Source organism: Rhinolophus hipposideros, assembly GCF_964194185.1.
Source record: "Rhinolophus hipposideros genome assembly, chromosome: 26".
Lineage (NCBI taxonomy): Eukaryota > Metazoa > Chordata > Mammalia > Chiroptera > Rhinolophidae > Rhinolophus > Rhinolophus hipposideros.
Window position 1 is genome coordinate 12,199,157 of NC_138072.1, and position 20,304 is coordinate 12,219,460.

The following is a 20,304-nucleotide window of genomic DNA, read 5'->3' on the forward strand; positions in this document are numbered from 1 at the left end:
AAATATTGAATTCAATTGAGATTTAGAAATTGTGGTAAAATATTAAAATACATACACAATTTCTTTTGGCTAGTAACTGTTTAGCAGTTGAGGAACATGGGTTCCTCTAAGCTTTCATGAGAAAAGAGTCTGAAATTATAAGAAGTTTGTTCATTTTTTAAATTATTTTAAAAGCTTGAAAATATCATACGGGTCATTATCATTTAAATAGTACTGTACCTAGGTCTGTAAAATTAAAATCATACCTGATTGAAGTTGTTTGTATACATAAGGGTATATGTGAGTACACTCATTTAACCTAAATATTTCTTTATTAACAGCTAGTAGAAACTTACTAAATTCCTAAGTTACTAAATTTCATTTTAGTCTATCTGTTATCAGAAATATGTGATTTGAACCATGGTTGACTTACAAATGTCACTGTGTCATATTTTGGGGGGAGAAATCCACTTAATAAACACATACCCACAAAGTCTGGAATGAGTCAGTGGGCATGTGCTTCATACAGAAACACTAGTTTGAAAACGGCAATCCATCCCCTCCTACAGCAAGCAAGGAAGAGTTACCAACAGGTGTCAGAGTTGAAAGGTGAATTGCCAGAGTACTTTCAAGAATGAGTAGGCCAGACGTTGCTGGGTGCTTTGAAGATGAACAAGGGCCACAGAATGCAGCCTACTTAACAGACATGTCACATGAACCAGTCTCTGCAAAGCTCTGAAGAAAACCTTTTGACTTCAAGTGACTGGATTCTTGAATTTAAAAGAAAAAAAAATTAAGTTGTAAAAGGGAATCTTGAAATGTTTCCAAAACTGCTGAGGCTTGAGAGTGGGGAAAAATACCAACCAACAAGTTGCAAATCTTATTGAACCCCAGCTTGGAGAAGCAGAACACAAAATCAAACAGTCTTTCCCTTCCTTTCAACACAAATATATGCCTGGGTGAGGGCCTCTTTCTCTGGTTCTTTTGCCTGAGAACTTGAGACCTTGAGGGAAGAGGAAGAACTTCGTGAACTGTGGCCTAACCATCCACTTAAGATGATGTTCACAGCTGTGCCCCTAGACCTGTGCTGGATTTCTGTGAAATAAGAATGCCCTGATAGTCAAAGGAAAGCAGTGACCGCTTTGCTGCAATTTTCAACTTCTTATCTGTGTGAGCAAGAAAAGACGTCGCCTCATTTTAGCTGAAAATGAAATTTGCTTATCTATAAGTTCAACTCAAAATTGAGTATTTGTGCAGCAAAAACCAAGCACAGGTTTCACATTAAAGAGGTAAATTTCATTCTTTATTTTTAGTTTAAAAAATAAACATTCTTACGCATATTGAAGCCTCTATAAGAGATACGTTTGTATAATTTTGAAACTGCTAAGCCTATATTTGAGCTTAATCATGTGAGTCAAGAAAAAAAGTTTTTTCAAAATCTTGAAAACTGTGTCTTGGGTGATTTTTAAAATCATATTGCTTTGGCTTACGGTTTTAGTTGCTCCAGTATTCACCATTGTCAATAAATTTTCAGGTCATAAATAATAGGTTATAAATTTACATCCTTTACTTAAATCTAACAAGCCTACCTTTAGAAAAATAAAATCCCATTTTGGCTTAAGCCAGTTATTTAACAGAAAGTTTTGCCTTACGAGTTTTTAAAATTTTGAAAAGGAAAGACATTAATAGCAAGAAAGCTAAGCTTAATTACTCCCCCCCCACCCCGCCCCAAGAAAGATTGGCTAGAAAGTCATTTTTAATTTTAAATGGGAAAAAACTACTCTGGGTCATGCTTCATTCCTCACTAGCCTTACAGTGGTGGTGATTACACAACTGAGCATTTGTCAAAAATCATACTAAAAAGGGTGAATTTTATATATGTAGATGATACTTCAGTACTTACAATTCAATAAATTATATAAAAACAAAGGTAACAAATAAACTGAAAAAGTCACCACAATTCCCAGAACCATCTTGCCACCAGAGTACAGACACAACCTAGGCATCACTGAAACCTTGGGTTTCCTCAGAGTAACAAGAAATGTTCTCCTGCTTTACAATTAAAAGTTCAATGTCATCTTGCTCTTTCAATGATGATTTCAATGAATGTAACTTTACAAATTACTTTTTAATAACACTTACAGGCCATGGACAATATGATCCCAAACTAAGAACAGCTCATTAAACTATTTGTACTTTTTCTTATTTTTAGGTAAATAAAAATTCAGGGCATTGAAGAGTTCAGTAAGCTTTCCGTATCCCTGCAATGAAATACTGCAATGCTGTATCAGAATACAAAAATCCGTTCCGTTGGGCTTAATCTTACATAGCAAATGGATTTAATTCATGTGAAGTGTCTTTTCCACTCAGCAACCTGAACCCCACAAATACCCTAATCTGTTTCATGGTTTACATTACCTGCTTTTAGGATCTTGTTTGCTACAGAAGTACAGCCAAGTGAGCAAACACCCAAACCAGACAGAAACGTATAGCCCTGGAAGCTACATCAATTCTAGTATGTGGTTTGAAAAGGGAATAACAATTATTCAGTCAGTAACACAGCGAGATAACTTTTCTCTCACTATCTCAGCCATCTTAAGATTTTCTACACATATAAGACGACAGCAAGAAAAATACACCTCTCTCTTCATAAGGCAAAGTAGCCTGGAAATAATACCCGTGTACCAAAGACATACTAACAACGGCAGCTACTTCCTCTAGTGCCTGTAATTTTCCCAGTAGGCCGAGAGGGGAGGTATTATCCTCCACCACCGAAAGGCGAAGGTGATGAGAATGGCCACCACTGATCTCAGCACAGGACAGGCACTGTGCTAAAAGCTGTATGTGAAGCAGTGTAAGCTTCGCAGTAACCTTGTAAGTCGGGCACTATTATTATCCTATTTTATACAGAAACTGAGGTTCAGATGGGTGTAGGAAACAGGCGTGAAAGTCACTCACCTAGTAATAGTCAGCCTAGACTCAAGCCCAAGTGCCTGCTGGTTCAAGCCTATGTTGTTCGACTCCATAATGCCTCCTCCTAAAGGAGCACTAACAATACTGGAATGCTACTATTCTTTGATTACCAGGAAAGTTACCTGCATGACACACACATTGTATTTAACTACACTGTAAGCTTCTAGAATCTATTTTAAAATGCGTCACAATATTACAGCATATTGCTATACTTGCTAAAGTGAACTAGTTTACCGGAAATGAAAACTACACACAGTGTAAGAACAGAACCGAGTAAAACAGTAATTGGGAGAGGAAAGAAGTTTATCCAGGATGCCTGCCCCAGGTTATGTACAGGAAGATCCTCATCAGTATCTTCTGTAAGTAAAATAGGCTGGCCATACATTATTTGGTTTCCTAAAACAAGATGAGGGGAAAAGGGCATTTGCTCAGTATCCATTCCCTTGGATCCACTTTTAATCACCACAATTTGATTAATTAAAGAAGTACTTATGATCGTATACAGGAAAGAGTTAATAACACTGCAGGCCTGAGAGTGTTATTCTTAGAAAGACCTGCTTGCAAGGTCAGCCCTTGGCTAGTGTCTGGGAACTTGGATTTTGGGAGGGTTCCCACTATCCCGATAAGAACGGTCACTAAGCCTAAACTGTCTGTGCAAACAATATGGTTTATGCTGAACATCTGCTTTCCTGTGGGGAGCCTGGAATTTCGGTCAGTGCTGGGCAGAGGGTGGCTATGTGATCAGCCCCTAATAACAGCTCTGGGCACTGAGTCTCTAATGTGCTTCCCTAAGAGAGTTTTCGTACACGTTGTTCTGATCTTTGCTGGAGGAAGTAAGCACAACGTGTGTGACTCTACTGGGAGAGGACTCCCGGAAGCTTGCACCTGGCTTTCTGACTTGTGTGCCTTTTCCCTTTGTTGATTTTGTTCTTGTGTTCCCTCACTGTAATAAATTATAGCTGTGAGTACAACTATACGCTGAGTCCTCCTCGCGATTCACCAAACTTGAGGGTGGTCCCCGGACCCTCGACACAGATGGGAAGATACTTTCAGACTATACTTATCAAATAGCTACTGCTGATAACATGGCCGTAACAATTTGCTTCAAACTGGTATGGGCTCTGGAGAGGCTATACTCCCCACTAGTAAGCACCAAAAGCAGTTCCAAACACCCTGACCTTGGATGATGTTAAGTCATGTATATTTTTAAACACGTGCTACCCACCGGGAACTCTAGCAGGAAAGGAATCAGGAGACCCTGCTCCAGCACCACCTTCTTCTTCATCTTCTTCAAATTCCAAATTCTCTTCTTCACCAGGTGCTAAAATTCTTCTACATGCAAAAGGACAGAAAAAATAGTGAGCTGCAAAATTAACTATACTAGAGAAGCCTCACAGCTAATCATTTCCCAGGTCAGATGTTGATATAAAAGATGTTGACATAAAAAAGTTGATAGATTGATGTCACAGTTAATATGAAAAATCCAGAAATATCTAAAAAGTAGGTGTAAATAAGATGATAAAATAAGAGGACAAATATTGGTGCTTATTTATTTTACCTTAAGGGGACAGGCTGAACGTCAAATGGGAATTCTTTATTATATGTAAGAATATTCTTTAGGACTAGAATAAAAAAAGAAAGACACATGAATTCTCCCATGAATCAAAATTAAAAATTTTACCATAAGTGACTGTTTTTTACTCAATTTACCATGCACATTAACACTTTAAAAAATTCCCAACGTTATCATCTAAAACCACAATGCATTTTTCCATGATTTATAGGTCTTAGCAAAATGAAAATATCCATTATATACTCCAGGTGCCAGTAATTTCAGAGCACTGCCAGATATCTAAGCAGAGTAAGTTCCAGAGTCTCAGAGCCCTCATGGAAAACAAACCTCATGAAAAACGAATAGTTCATGTACAAGGTCCCAGGTGAGACACTGGCATCAGGTACAAAGAATGCCTCCTTCCTGGAGTATGTCAATTAAAAGATTGACATCAAAGATGACCAATGAGAGGGACATGACCATGTCTTATTCTATGTCCTGATTAGATTTCTCCTCAACTCCATGAAACTGGTAAAGTTTGGTAAATCCGGTTGTAATTCTCATACATTACGTTTATCATACACACACATATACACACATGAAATTTATCATTTATGATAAAGGTTATTACATACATACATGTATGTATATGCATAGAAGCACATGTATACATAGATATGCATACATGCACACATAAATAGAGATTTATCCTGAAAAGAAGTGTTCAAACAACATGGCATCACCTCCTGTATTATGACTGTGGTCAATGATTACATTCTGGTATGTAAACTTAAAGAAAGATGGTCTACAATTCTGCCTACATTTGGAGAGGTACTATAAGTATATATACCTTATAGAGGTACTCTAAGTATGTAATTTAGTGCTTTATATCTGGCATTATGGGTTTCCAGTAACTACCTGCAGTTATCTGAAGGTAAAGTAACAGCATTAACTGCGCAATCCAAAAAGTCGCCATAATTTTATACACAACGTATTCAGCCTAATTTTGGACTCCAGCAGCTTATACCTGAAGTAGTTACAGCATACTGTCATCCCAAAGGAGGAAATCCCAGTGCACAGGTTGTAACTATGACTTACTCCAATAGGAGTCAGATTTGCTTACCAGACTTCCTGTAATACACGCACCCCTACGTAGTCACCAGTGAGAGAGAAGCCTGAGACTGGTGTCTACATTCTCATTCATTCTTATTCTCTCTCTCTCTCCCCCTCTAGCTCTTACCCTCATCCTTCCTCTCTCTCTTTCTTCTCAACAAATATGCACTGCGTGCCCGTAATGTTCCATAATATTCTGGGTGCTAAGCTATGGCAGTGATCAAGACAGAGGGTCCTGCCTTCATATATGGTTCTTAGACCCTAGTGAGGAAAGACAGACAATAAACGCGCTAACAAATTAACAAGGTAATATAAGGCTGCGCTTAATGTTATAAAAGCTGCAAACAAGATGACTTTAAATGGAGTAGATGGAGAACTTCAGCTCAGGTGGACTACGTAGGCCTTTCAAAACTAAGTTGTTAGAAAATAACTGATATGACCTGGATTGAGAGGAACTGTCCACAGCAGCTCTGGGGCAAGGGCTTTCCAAATATTAGAGAACAGGCCAGAGCAACAACCAGGCTCTGAGGCAGGAACTGGTTTGGCTTGTTCAAGGAATAGAATGAACTGTATAGCTGAAGTTGAATAAGCAAGAGGAAAACGACAGAGATTTGAAAACCGATATATTGATATTATTAAAGATTAACATAAGAAAATTAAATGACTAGTATTTTCAAGATCATATGTGTAGTATATTTCAGAAAGGATTATCAAGAGATTTACAAAACATTGAAGGAAAAATACATTAGCAAAATAAAGCAATGAAGTCCCACATATTGAAAGGTACAGTCGTTCATTAATTTTTCTTTCCTTACAGTCTTAGAAGAGGCAGAGGCCAGCTTGACTAAGTACACTTAACCTGAAATATGGTCAAATACCAGTTATTAGAAAATGATGCATTCTGATAATAAACTCATAACAAGTGCCTAGCTTTAATAAATTCAAAATGACAGACCACAACTATTGAGATACCATGCATACAGATGTTCATTTAAGAGGCAATAGCAAATTAAAATCATCTAACAAGAAAATACGTACCAAGAAGGGAAAATTCCATAGGAAAAGCACTATATAAATTCAAAATGTAACAAAATAAATCCCAATAATACTATCTTTCCTTTCCATTCCCATCTCTAATCTTAAAAAAACAAAACCAATCAAACAAAAAACCCAAGAAACAGAAGACTAATGTAGATTTCAGCCCAGTCTTCCATTAATATCTGCATCACTCATCTTTCAGAAGCTTGAAGTGGAGAACTATGATATTTAGGGTAGATGCCAACATTGCACCGTTACAGGTATTAATTCAGAGTGTCATGGAAGGAACATAGGCTTTGAGGGCACTTATAACCCCAGTCAAAACCCAGTCCTGGCATTTACAAGCTGTAAGGTCATGGGCAAATGTCAGTTAGCAAACTGTAATTGAGTGGATTTATCTGAGTGCTTGGTATGTAGCTGCTACTCTAAAACACGGTAACCTTTATCACCATGAAAGATCCTATAAGGCAACAGGAGAAATAACTGAGCATGTTTATAGGAAGTGGTAACAGATATCTGAGCAGAAACGGTTTATAGCATCCTACATATCTGTCAGATTCTAAATCTTATTTGTAAACAAACTGGAAAAAAAGAAAAAAGAGAAAACCTAATGGAAAATAGTGACTAAATAAGGAGCCAAAATCCTAATTATTCTTATGATTTAAAAAATTGAACATAATAATTTTACTTATAACCATTATATAACCATTAAAACCACCAATGTGCTTCTTTTCTTACAATAATAGTATATACAGCCAATCACAAAAGACCATATATTGTGCGATTTGATTTATATGAAATGTCCACAGTAGACAAATTTATAGACAGAAATAGATTAGTGGTTGCCTTGGGCTGGGAATTTGGGAGTTGGAGGGAAATGGGTGACTGCTAATAATAATGAGTACAGGGTTTCAATTTGGGGTGATGAAAATGTCCTAAAATTAACTGTGGTGACATTCAATACTTGTGCCTTTCACTATATTGCAAACATTTCCTCTAGGAGGCCATTCATTTGAACCAGCAAAAACGCTTTATTTGGCAGCATCCTGACCACCAAAACATTTGAAGATATTATTTGCTTCAAAAGAGTTTTCAAGAAGGGAAAGAAAAATGGGGACAACAAAAAAATGTGTTTTAGAACAGCTCAAAGAGCTGCACAGTAGTTTTCAATGACAAATATCATAGTATAAACGGGTATCGATGATTATTTTAAATTCTCCAAAAGACGCTACTGTAAATGCTTACCAAAGTAATTACTGTCTTATTAAAGTGATTAAAACAAAACCTAGCTTTTGTAGGTACAATAAGTATTTTTTCATATTCTAAATGAAGGTACACCAAATAATAATTACTATACATATTATAGGAATTACAAAAGCATGAAAAAAGTCACATAGGACTAGATATTAACAGAAATAAATCAAATAAGTATTTATGCTAAATCATCTTAATATCTCTAACAAGTATTTTTTGAAAGGAGTACCACTAAAAAATATAAAATAAAACTTACTTGGTTCTAGCTTCTTCAGGTCCTCCAATTTAAATTCTTCTTGGGACTGTGTGGACTGAATTTAAAATATGCATATTACATCTTTTTATTATAAAGACTTCACTACACCCTATGTCTTTTAAGTGGCAAGAACAAAATATTCAAAAAGTAGCCAAAATAAATGAATCTATTTCTTGCTTTCAAAATAGAAAATGAAAAGTCCCAAACTGATTTCTGCTTGTTTTGTATTTTGGACACATTCAGGCTAAAAATAACAGGAAAAAAATTAAAGTTATATCTCTTATTTCTACAGTGTACAAAATATAAACTAAATCTTTCAATGTAAGCTTAACCCATGAATTTCTATAAAACCCTTCTGAGACAATATTGCTTTCAGCAGGCATGCTTAATGTTTTATCAAAATAGTTCATAATAATTTATTTTCCTTAATTTTGCAGACTTAACAGTTGGTTTCCTCATATGAAAAAGAGGAAAAGGAAAAATCTACTTACCTGTAAAGCTGCACTTCGTAATTCCAAGCATGTCGCAATTTTGCCTATGGTTTTCTGTAGGAAAAAGAAAAAGCTATAAATACCAAATACATTATAACTGTTAGTTTTCAAAATCATCAAGTTAATCTTTATTGATAAAGGATGAAATTTTTTTTAAAATAAGTTAATTTTTTTAATTTTTTTTATTTTTTAGCATCTTGCAGATTTTAAAAAAAGAGAAACAGGAAGCAAAGGGCTGGGATAAGGGAGAGAAGGCGAGTATATATTCTCTCCTGACCTAATGGGCCACAACCAATTTTAAATGAAGTTTGCTTTGATGATATGATTTAAAGGGCAATGCTAAGGACTTCCAACATCTTCCCTCCCAAGCTTTATCTTCTCTCCTTCTCCATAAAGTCTGAAATTCACTAAAATATTTAAAAATAAAAATATCTGAATGTTAGCATAATGGTAAAATTTAATGTTGACCAACTTCAATCTTGACTTATTTAATCAAATACACAGGCAATACTGAGCAAAATAAATAATAGGGCATAGTCCTTGCCTTTAATAAGCTCTCTTCTGTTATGTAAGACATATCTAGTCACTGTAATATAAAAAAGGGACACTGGATTCTATAAGCTTCAGCCATGTAAGCAGTTATATGCGCTGAAGAAACAGGACAAGACACTGTGTCAGGAGTGAAGCTCTGTGACTGGGAGGATTTTTAAAACTAAAAAGCATAGAAAATTGTTACAGTTCAACTGTTTCAAGACCCAAACTGAAAGGAAGGGGCAGAGATTTGAAATGAGAAGTGTGTGGTGGTTGGGGACAGACGGGGGCCATTCTGAAGGGGACCTTCAACGACTAGCTGAGGAGTCTGTTATTCCTCAGGAAGTTTCTGAGGAGAATGCCTATCCGACTTGCCCTTTAAGAAGACTGTTGTGACAACTGTATCCAGAGACTGTGAAGTAGAAAAGGGAAAAGACTCAAGGGAAGATGAGGCAGGTTATTTCAACTCTCCAGGTAAATGGTAATCAGAACAAGAGCATGAATGCCTAGGATGGAAATGAAAAGGAGGAGACCCACAGAAGAAACATCTGTAAGAGCACACGGATGAGTTATGCCCATCGAGACTTTCAAGTCCTTCCAAAAGAGATATTATTTATTAGGAATCAATCCAAACCATAAAAGTGAAGTATTTTTGTACAATATTTGCAATGGCTTCACAATGAAATAGTCTGGAAACAAATGACATATCTTTCTAAATGTATTGACAACTTGCGAAAGTTTAGTAAGTTGGATTTGGTATTTTTCTCTTTTGTCAATTTTCTTTGCAAGATAAATGAGGAGCAATGAGGAGTAACAAGTATCGTCCTGCCCCCTGGCACTTAGGCGAGTGGGCACTATGCAATTATCATATCAACAATAAACAACCGGCAAAGCAACTCACAAAATAAACCACTACTGAGCAAGATATGATACTTGGCTAAGGAACAAGTAACAGCATTTAGCTGTATTCACCATCTAAAAATTCCTTTAATCCCAATGTAAGATTTTAGAAAATACCCAACTTCATTCTGAAAATTCGCATTTAAAGATTACATTTAAATATGGTAACCGCAAAAGGATTCGAGATGCTCATAGAGCAGCGGCGTAGGAACCAGCAATCGTCTTTCCCACATAAAATCTAATATGCCCCAAATCACTGTTGTTCAAACATAACACTCAACTCTGACAAAAACTAGTAAATCCTTTTAAACACAAATATAATAACATAATATAGTGATGGCTAATAACTATTGGGTACTTACTAAGTGATAGGCCTTCCTAAATGATTTACAAATAGTCATTCATTTAATCATCACTATAACCCTATGAGTTAAGATACAATCATTTTATAGATGTGAAAACTGAAGAGAGTACCTTGCCCTGGACATTAATGTCTTCTATAAAATAGCAACATATACAAAGTAATACTTATTTTAATACCATTTGGCCATACTTTTTAAAAATGGTTTTTAAAAAGGATTTTGCCTGTATTGAGATGTGTCAATGACTAAGTCTTTAAAAATATTAGTTAACTCCTTTTCCTTTTTTACTACAAAATCTATTTGACTTGATGCTTTTAATTTTTAAGGTAAAATGTAGTTTTAACAACTATTAACCCACTAATAACCTATTTTGAATGTAAACATTTCTTCAAGTTAAGCAGAAGCAACAGCTTTTTACACAGAATCTACTGAGCTATGGCAAAATACCAACAGGCATTATTCATAACTATTTTAAGAAACCACACCCAACAGCAGTATTAAAAAAGGAGTGAAACACTATCATTTTCAGATGTAGCAATGACTTTGAGAACATGTAGCATTTATTGATGTCAAAATCAAGGGCTTGCCACTGTAACTGTTTCACCTTTCTTGGAAACAAATGATTCAGAAAAATGAGTGAGAAGCACAAGGTCACTTGTGCCAGAGTCCAAGGAGTGACAATTAACTAATGTACATTAAGACAAAGTACAGAAGGTAAGTGAAGTTTAATTTTAGAAAGATTTAAATTATTAGCACTTCATTCAAATTAAGTGCTGATACCTAATATGGTATAGAAATGGAAAATGTTTTCATTTTCAGAATACTATCTATTTTACTTTATCATTGCTAGGGAGATTGACAACTCAAGAAGAGCAACTAAACAAAAAGATGGAATAAAAATTAGACAACTAAAGAGCTAAATTATTTTGTTAAAACATATTCAATTTAAACAGGTTTTAAAAATACACATGGTTGAAGTAGTATGGTTTTAATCCAGATTTAATTTTTTACATTTAAGCAGTCAGTCATGTACTCTGTAGCTGGAGGGAAGCAGGGAGAGGAGCAAGAGGGGGGGAAGCAGTGGAAAGGGGAGACCTATATAATATAAAACAAGCAAAGAGTGCTGGAATTCTCATTACCACCAAACTTGATTCAAAACAGGGAAAGACTTTCTAAGCATCATGAGACAGGATGTTCTATTCTGCCCAGAAACTTACATGAGAAAATCTACTACACCAAAGTAGGGAATTGAATGGAACGAAAGCTTTTGGCAGCTATTCTTTGGCTACTAAACCCAGTTGTTATTATGACAAAACTATTGAGAATTGCAAGTTAAGTCAACTAATCATGAGGGAGGATCAAGTAAGAATCGTAAATTTTCTCATTTTCCACCAGAAATTTTCGAGACTATTCTGAATAGAAAATCCATATGAAGATTATTATCACCAATTAATAAAGTTTAGAGAGATCAGTAGTTCTGCTTTAGAGTTCTATCTTTAGACTTACAATAAATATGGTGAAGATGTATATGTTAGGATTTCTCTTATCTTAAAATAATAATCATGTATGAATCAGTATCAATAACCTAAGATCCAACATTATTCATCAAATATTTCTGAAAGCTTACTGTGAGTTAGACAGTGAAAAGCTTCATAAAGAAAGCACTTTGGAAATATGGCTGGTTATTTAAAAATCTTTCAAAGTCACACAAACTACTGAATGGCTGGCATGATTCTCAAACTTGTCACTGCTACAAAAATAGGGAAAATAGTAAAAGCATAAAGAATATAATTCAAAATAGAAAACATAAAAAACAATTTTGCTTAGAATAATGTAAGGAACGTTCTCCATTTTCCTCTTTTGAGGAAAACACAATCGAGTTTCTTCTACTTTGGCTTATGTGCCAAGTCTGGCATTCAATTAATTTTGCAGACCTAACAGTTAGTTTCAGAATTTCCCATAACATGCTCCTTCAGAACACTACACCCAGTGAAATGTTCTATAAAGGGAGGAGGGGGACTTCCAAAAACAAACAAATTTAAGAAATACTCCGTTACCCAAACTCTTTAAAAATTCAACATACACACTAGCATATTAAAAGCCCTGACAAGTCACAAGCTCTCTCTGTTCAAAATGACATCTATTAGTTTTTCAGAGCCAATGTTCTCCAGATCACGTCTGGAAAAATCTTTGTTTTCTAATCATTTAGTAACTTGGAGCCTCTAACCTTTTCCTATGTGACATTCAAATAAGGCTGATGTCACTATGAGTTTTTTGGCTCATTGTGAATGTTTCACCTGTAAAGAAAACTAAATTGGCAAATGCATACAACTTGCCTTCGAGTCACAATGTATAATAGTACACAAGTGATTTGGAGGTCCTTCTCCAAGCCCAAAGAACAGGCAGGCAGGTAGGCACAAGTTCTCTCCGTAGTTACAACTGCCAGCCACAGATGCCTGCCAGGCAGGTGTTATAAATAATAATTACCTCCGAAATCAGGCCTCCAGGAAAGGAAGAGGTACAGGATACTTCCAAAGTAGAGGTCAGCAGAAGATTTAGAGATATCTTTTGCGATCAGTCAGGGTTTCTGAACCCCTCATTTCATACATAAGGAAACGAAGGCCCAGAGACAAGAGCCAGCGCTAAAGACTGCAGATCTCAGGCTCTTTTATCTAGAAGGTGGTGCTGCCTCCAGCGCCTTCTAAAGTATAAGATCTGTGGGGCGAATCATCCCACGACAAAGCTCATTTCGTGGCGGCATTGTTTCTAAAATGTAATATGTTTGAGGTCAAATCACTTGATATTTGAGATCATGCTGCTCATAGGTCCTATACCTAAGGCAATAAACGTTGCAGACAAGCATGTAAGTAACTCAAGGCAAATGGGTAATTAAAACATGGGGGTCATTAAACATTTTTTTTTTAATTCCCTAAGCTTTCATTTTGTTTCCATATCCGTAACACACTGTTAGCTATTAATTTACATACTTAGATATTTGAGATTTTGTTTCAAAATTTAGGTGTTTTAACTCTCAATGCAGTAATGCCAGCTGATCACGTCCTAATCAATTCCTAGACAGATTTCACAAATCTTACAGAAGTGATAAAGCATACAGTCTTTGTTCCTTTCCTTAAGCAAACCAGTTATTTCTGCTGTGGGGATTATTTTCCAGGGCTCAAAACCAAAGTTTCCTAAAATTTATTGTGGGTATTAGCAGTTATTAAGGAAAACAGAAAAATATACCTTTAAACTGTAGCAACATGTTGTTTTAGTTTTCAACACAAAAAAAGTACATTAGATAATGTTGATCCCAAATACTTAAAAAGTGCAAATATATACTAATTGGTGTAAGAAATATGCTTAACCCTAATCATTGAGGTTTTTTTTCTTTCCAAACTCCTATAAATATTAGTCAAATTAATACAGGCCTACAGATTAAAGTTATTTAGGCTTACTTAAAAAGTCTGCAAAAAAAAAAAAAAAATCACTCCCACTTCTATCCCTTGCACAAAACAAGAATTAATGAAAGCAAATTAAGTTACCATAGTTTTCAAAATGTCTTTTCTTAAGAGAGGAGAGAAAAATTGGCGCATTAATTCTTTTTCATTATCTATGAGATTAAAATTTAACACTAGATACTTTGAGCCAGGAAAGAAAATGTGTAGTTTCTTCCCATTTTTTCTCACTCTTTAAATCTTCTTAAAATATCCCATTTTTCATCATCTGTAACAGTACAAGGAATCAACTTGGCACATTAAAATTTTAATTCAAGGAGAAAGCACCATTGAAACATTTTGCAACCTTATGCATTTATTTTGCTGACAGTCTTATGACAGATTGTTGAACTAACTTTTTTCAGTTTTTTTTTTTAAGTTTTTTTTTTAGTTTTTTGTTTGTTGGTTCTGAGAGAAGACAGAGAAGGAGTTCAAGTTCAGAGTCAAAAGTAAGTATTGAGGTGGGATACAATTACTCATAATCAAACTCCAGTCTCTATACACCTCCCACCCCAACCAAAGTGTGGATGATCTCCACGAAAGTTAAGCAAAGTCTAAATAGCTGAGTAAAGAAATTCATGAAGTGAGAAATTCATTAAATGGTAAATCATGTGGTATCTCTCCTTGATCACTTAATGTTTGGCAAAGCATAAACTGTATCATTCTTTGTGCTGAAGTATAACAGTTTTTGTTTGTTTTTGCTTAACGGACTCCAAACACAGAACGCTTTTCAGTTGGAATCTAATGTGTCTAGGGACTATTTTGTGGTACCTTTTGTTCTTCTGTGAATTCAGAATTATTGTGTTGAGCTTGGGCCTCTTTTTGTAGATGTCTTGCTAATCTGTAAGAAGAAAAAAATACATATTCTTCACAATTGAAGGAAAGCAAACTATCTCAAGTGCAACAAAGTGAAACAATTTAAATCCTTTTAAAAACACAATGAAGTACGTAATACTTGGTTCTGTTTTCAAAGTATAAATTTCCATTATCTTTAGAAGCAAACTCTATACAATGACAATGAAATTAAGATACAATACTTTTCATACCATTTCACTGAGACAAATTTCAGCTCTAGGCAGTAAAAACAGAATCCTAGGGCTGGAAAGAATCTCAAATGGTATCTACTCCAACTTTCTTTAGTATGCATGAATTTCTTCTACAACAAACCAATAAACAGTGGTCCAGATTCTGCTTAAACACCAGCGAGCACCAACAACAGTACCAACCAGAGAGATTTTATCAGTCTATCATTAATTTGCTGATAACATTAGTTTAAATTACCGCCATGCCAAAGTAATAATACTCAATCAAATTATACTTTTTTAAAATTCTGGAATGTGAAGATCTTTTTAACTAAAGTATAGTGGACATTCAATGTTATAGTAGTTTCAGGTGTACAATTTAGTGATTTGACATTTCAAATTATACTTTTAAAAACATTTTTTTCACAGAAAATAAAACATGAAAATTATTGTTTGCCCAATTATCATCCTACTTAAAGGTAGCAGCTATGATTTGGGTGAGTTTTCAAGGATATATGTGTTACTAGTCCAACTCAACAATAAGGATCCAAAGCAATTTCTGAGACAACAAAAACCAAAGGATTGACTCTTACAACTCGACAATAAAAAGACAAATAAGTCAATTTAAAAATGAGCAAAGGATTTGAACAGAATTTCTCCAAAGAAGATATAAAAATAGCCAATCAGCACATGACTATTATATCATTAGTCATAGGGAAATACAAATCAAAACAATAGTGAGACACCACATCACTCCCACTAGGATGGATATACTTTTCAAAGAGAAAAAAAAAATAACAGGTGTTGGCACGGATGTGGAAAAATTGGAATCCTCGTACATTGCTAGTAAGAATGTAAAATGGTACAACCAACCAGTCATTGTGAAAATGAGTTTGGCAGTTCCTCAAAAAGTTAAACACAGAATGACCATATAACCCAGTAATTTCAAAATCCTTGGTATATTCCAAAGAAAACTGAAAACATATGTTCACACAAACAAACCTATACACGAATGTTTACAGCATCAGCATTATGTAATAGCCCCAAAGAGGAAACGCCCAAAATGTCTATCAGCTGATGAGTGGAAAAATAAAACGGAGTACATCCGTTCAGTGGAATATTATTTGGCCATAAAGAGGAATGAAGTACTGATACATGCTACAATATAGATGAACCTCAAAAACATTATGCTAAATGAAAGAAGGCATATGCAAAGACCACACAGCATATGATTCAATTTACATGAAATGTGCACAAAAGACAAATCTTTAGAGACAATATAGATGAATGGTTATCTGGAGCTAGAGTGGAAATTTGAAGTGATTACAAATGTACACAAGGGATCTTTTTCGGGTGATGGAAATGTTCTAAAATTTGATTGCAGTGATGGTTACACAACTTGGTAAATTTACTAAAAATTCATTGAACTGGCTATGTCAACTGTGAATTTCATGGTATGTAAATTATATCTCAATAGTTATTTAAAAACTTTTTAAAAATCCTTGGCAAAAAATAATAATTTTCTAAACCCATAAATGATTGTGCCATTTTAAGACTCAGTGAGACATGATTCTGTCCATTGGGGTAAAAATCCACATACTTTGGATATCAGATGAGCAGGTAAAAGAGTTGCCATTCTATTAGTAAAGGTGAAAAAATCTTTCCAATACTCTTCTCTAGAGAATAAACTCACCTTCCAAGGGTACCTACTGAAAAAACAGGACTATTCTAAGGAGCAGTTTTAAATATATTTTAAGCACATAGTAAACAGGTGACCGACAGCAATCCATGACAGAAATCAGTGCTTCTCAAAAGTGAAGGACCCGTTCTTTTCTCCCAGTCTGTTCCAGGTTCATACTTTATAAAATACAAGAAAACCTACCATGAGGATGTCAAATTGCTATGAAGTGTCTACATCTTAAATCACAATTTCTTTATTTATCTCCTTGCAGACCAGTTAAGTTTGCAGACCAGCACTGATCTGTGGACCGCACTTTGAGAAGCACAGATACTCATGTAAGGCAGCGTAAAGATGATTAACAGCAGGTATTATCCAGTCTTCCAATTCACCCACTCACTTAACAAACATTGAGCAACCATGTGCTAGATTAATACCCCAGTGTTGATCCTGTGCAATATCTGATCTGAGCAATAGACTCCACACCACTCTGCCATATGGTAAGTGGCACGTGTCCCCAGATTGCTGAAAGAGGCTGCCTGCTAAATGGAGTTGTTTTTACCTGACCATGTATATTTTGGAGATCAGTTTTAGTTGTGCCGTAATTTGTTTAAATCTTCCAACAGTATTTTGGCATCAACTCTTTAAGGTTCCCATAGCATAGCCCTGAATCGATCCATTCAACAGAATACAATAATTGTGTAGTATCTAATTATTTAATGATAGCCTAGCACTAGTCTTGACACTAGGTATACAGTAGAGAATAAACAACCCCTTGGATACCTTACCCTCAAAGAGCTGACATTCATGGGGTGAAAGAGACAGTACACCCAACAAATACATGAAGTATGTTGGTTTTAGATGGTGATAAAGACTGTAGAAAAAAACTCAGCAGGATTAGGATGTACAAGACTGAGTAGAGGGGGTGAGGGTGGACAGCAGCCTCTGCAATTTTAAATGGGGTAGCCAAAGAGGGCGTCACTGAGAAGTATTTGAACAAAGCCTGAAGGAGGTGACCAAGTGACCCAAGCAGATAATGAGGAGAGAGTGCTCCGGAAAAAGTATGAACGCTGTAAGCCAGAAGCTTCAGGAAATAGCAAGCCATGTGGTAGCACTTACTCTTTTCATACCCGATTCATTCTAAAATTCTCCTTTAGACAATCAGTGCTTTGAGGGGGGAAATCATATCTCACTGGTCTTTCTATCTCCAGCTCTCACTTGTTGAGTGATGAAATGGTGTAAGCTCCAGTATGTTCATTCCCTCCACCACCGCCTCCCACAAATCTGCCCCCGTAGGTTATACCACCCTAAAGACATTGCTGCCTCCCCCCATTAGAAATGCGTTATCCTAGACTCTTCCTCTTTCTTCACTCTCAATATCCTGTCAATTCCTTTTTACATCACTTAGTAGCCCCCAATGGTCTTTTTTGCAGCCTTCATCCCAAACAGATAATTCAAATGAAAAAGACAATCTGCCTTCACTTCAACCTCATGTTATATGTAGCCTGTGTGTTTACAAAACTTAAGCCAATCTTCACACCTTTCTATTCAGATCTGACACTGGCAGTTTTTAAAGTTTGAGAACTACTCTGAATGGTGAAGTTCAAAAGTGAGTACTGAGGTCCAACCATACATTCGTATGTTGCCTATTACTCTCATTGAGACGGTTCTAGAAGTTCCAGCTAAACAGCCTGCGTATTCAATTTTCCTTTGTCATTTCAATTGGACATGGTATTCTTCACTTTCCATTGTGAGGTCTGCTGCTGAGTGCCACCAGCTGCTAAGCCCCACCACATACATCACAAGTGAGGCAGCTTTGTATTTGGGGGGTTATGTGATTTGGGTGAACACTCAGAACGGGTACACACGGGCGCTCCCTGTCTAACTGGCTACAGTGTGGAAGGATATGTTCTCTGGTATGAAGGAAATCTAAAGTGTCCAATTACAACGCATGCTAAGTAAACCGTCTTGAGCACTGTGTAGTAAGAGCAGAGTTTGAAATTAAAAAAAAAAAAAAAAATCCCAGATTTCAGAGAGAGAGCTTTGTGACTCTAGGTAAGGTTTAACCTGAGCGTGGGTTTCCTCATTTCGTAAGGTGAGAATAAATATTCTCGCTGAGTGGCTGAAAGAGCAGATGGTACCACGTGCAAGCGCAGATGAAAAGCTAGTCGCTGTTATACGAGGCAGAGTGGCCCAGCGCACGGTTGTTTCCAGGGTTTTGGGAAATGACAGGCAATTTCAAAGTCAGCAAGATTGGGCAGAGAAGAACATCTACACGTTTAAATTACCGTAGTGGTCAGATAAAAAACAGCTATTGTAGAGAAAGGACAGACTTGAGATCTTCCGTGTGCCAATCGTGTATTCTTTCCCGATTTTACGCACACACGGCAAAGCCTCCAACCATGAGTTGCTTTACCCCAAGAAGGAATGAACGGCAACCCTTTGCAAACAGCATTGTCGTAGGCAGTTATTTCCAGGGAAATGTGCAAGAATCTAAGCAACGTTTTAGATGGACCTCAATCTTTTTTTTTTTTTAATTTTAAAAACACCCCTGAAGTTTTGTGCGGGGGGGGGGGGGAGGACACCAGAAAGGGAAGAGAAATCGGACTTGGGCCGATCCGAGAAACTGGTACCCAGAGGCCACGCATCACCCGCAGGAAGAGGAGGAGGGACCCCAGGAGGGCGCGGTGGCTCCCGTGCGCGCTCCGTTAATTCACATGTTGCTCCTCTGGTCACATCCTGCGCGGGCTCCACCCAAAGCACGCGACCGAGGGGGTGGGTGGGCCCCACACTGCCTGGCAAATAACAGTCCCCGAAACCGAAACGCAACGGAGGTGGCCAGGGAAAACAGGGCTCCCCGGAGAGGGGTGCAGAAGGGGCGCGCGGGGACGCCCCCCTCGGCCGCTGCGGCTCCCCGGGGGGCCCCGCGCCCCCCACTCGCCGCCGCTCGGTCCTCTCCCGCCTGCACACGGAGGCGGACGGCACCTCGCACCGAGCCACTCGTCCCCGGAGCGCGCGCGGGGAGGAACCGAGGGGCGGCAACCCGCGCGCGGCGGCGGAGAGGAGGGAAGCAGAGGGACTGCGGCGCGGGGACCCGCGGCGCCCGGCAGCGAGGGGGCGACCTGTTGCACGGCCCTGGCGCGGTGGGCGGGGGCGGACGGGAAAGAAGGGCGCGGAGCCCGGAGCGCAGCGGCGGGGCCGGGGCCGGGCGACGCGCGCCCCACGCCTGCGGGCCCCACCCTGGAAGCCGCGGCCCCGATCCGGGGACGGGAGACACCGACGGAAACGCGGGGGAGGCGGCCGGCCGGCGCCGTCGGGCCCGCCCCGGCGGTTACTCACGCACATCTGATACTCGTCGATCGCCTCCACCAGCTGGCCCCACGAGTCGAAGTCGGCGCCTCTCCTCAAACTGGCGCCCCAGCGCTGCAGGAGACTCCGGGTCACCTCCGACATGGCCGGTCCCCACGCCGGCCCCTCCCGCCCCTCCCCCAGCGAGGCCGGGCTCTAGGGCGCCATCCTCCCCGGGCCTGGCCCCGACATTAACAGGGCCAGAAGGAACCGCTACGGCCACCACCGCCACCCGCCCAGGAGCCGCCCAAGCCCATTTGCCGCCACAGCCAAACTTTGCGGCTCCGAGGAGGCCGCCCCGCCGCGGCCCCGC

The 20,304-nt window shown here is 38.0% G+C and overlaps 1 protein-coding gene across 1 annotated transcript in view; it reads right to left on the reverse strand.

The window, feature by feature from the left end:
* Positions 1-20,300, reverse strand: part of AIDA (axin interactor, dorsalization associated) — a 30,011-nt gene extending 9,711 nt beyond the window's left edge. Inside the window, exons 1-6 of the mRNA XM_081039230.1 lie at positions 19,987-20,300; positions 14,715-14,784; positions 8,657-8,710; positions 8,166-8,220; positions 4,511-4,574; positions 4,178-4,284 (exon numbers count right to left, since the gene is read on the reverse strand). Coding sequence (XP_080895356.1) covers positions 4,178-4,284; positions 4,511-4,574; positions 8,166-8,220; positions 8,657-8,710; positions 14,715-14,784; positions 19,987-20,096 — 460 coding nt within the window. The 5' untranslated portion in view covers positions 20,097-20,300. The remainder of the gene's footprint in view (positions 1-4,177; positions 4,285-4,510; positions 4,575-8,165; positions 8,221-8,656; positions 8,711-14,714; positions 14,785-19,986) is intronic.
* Positions 20,301-20,304: the final 4 nt, after the last annotated feature.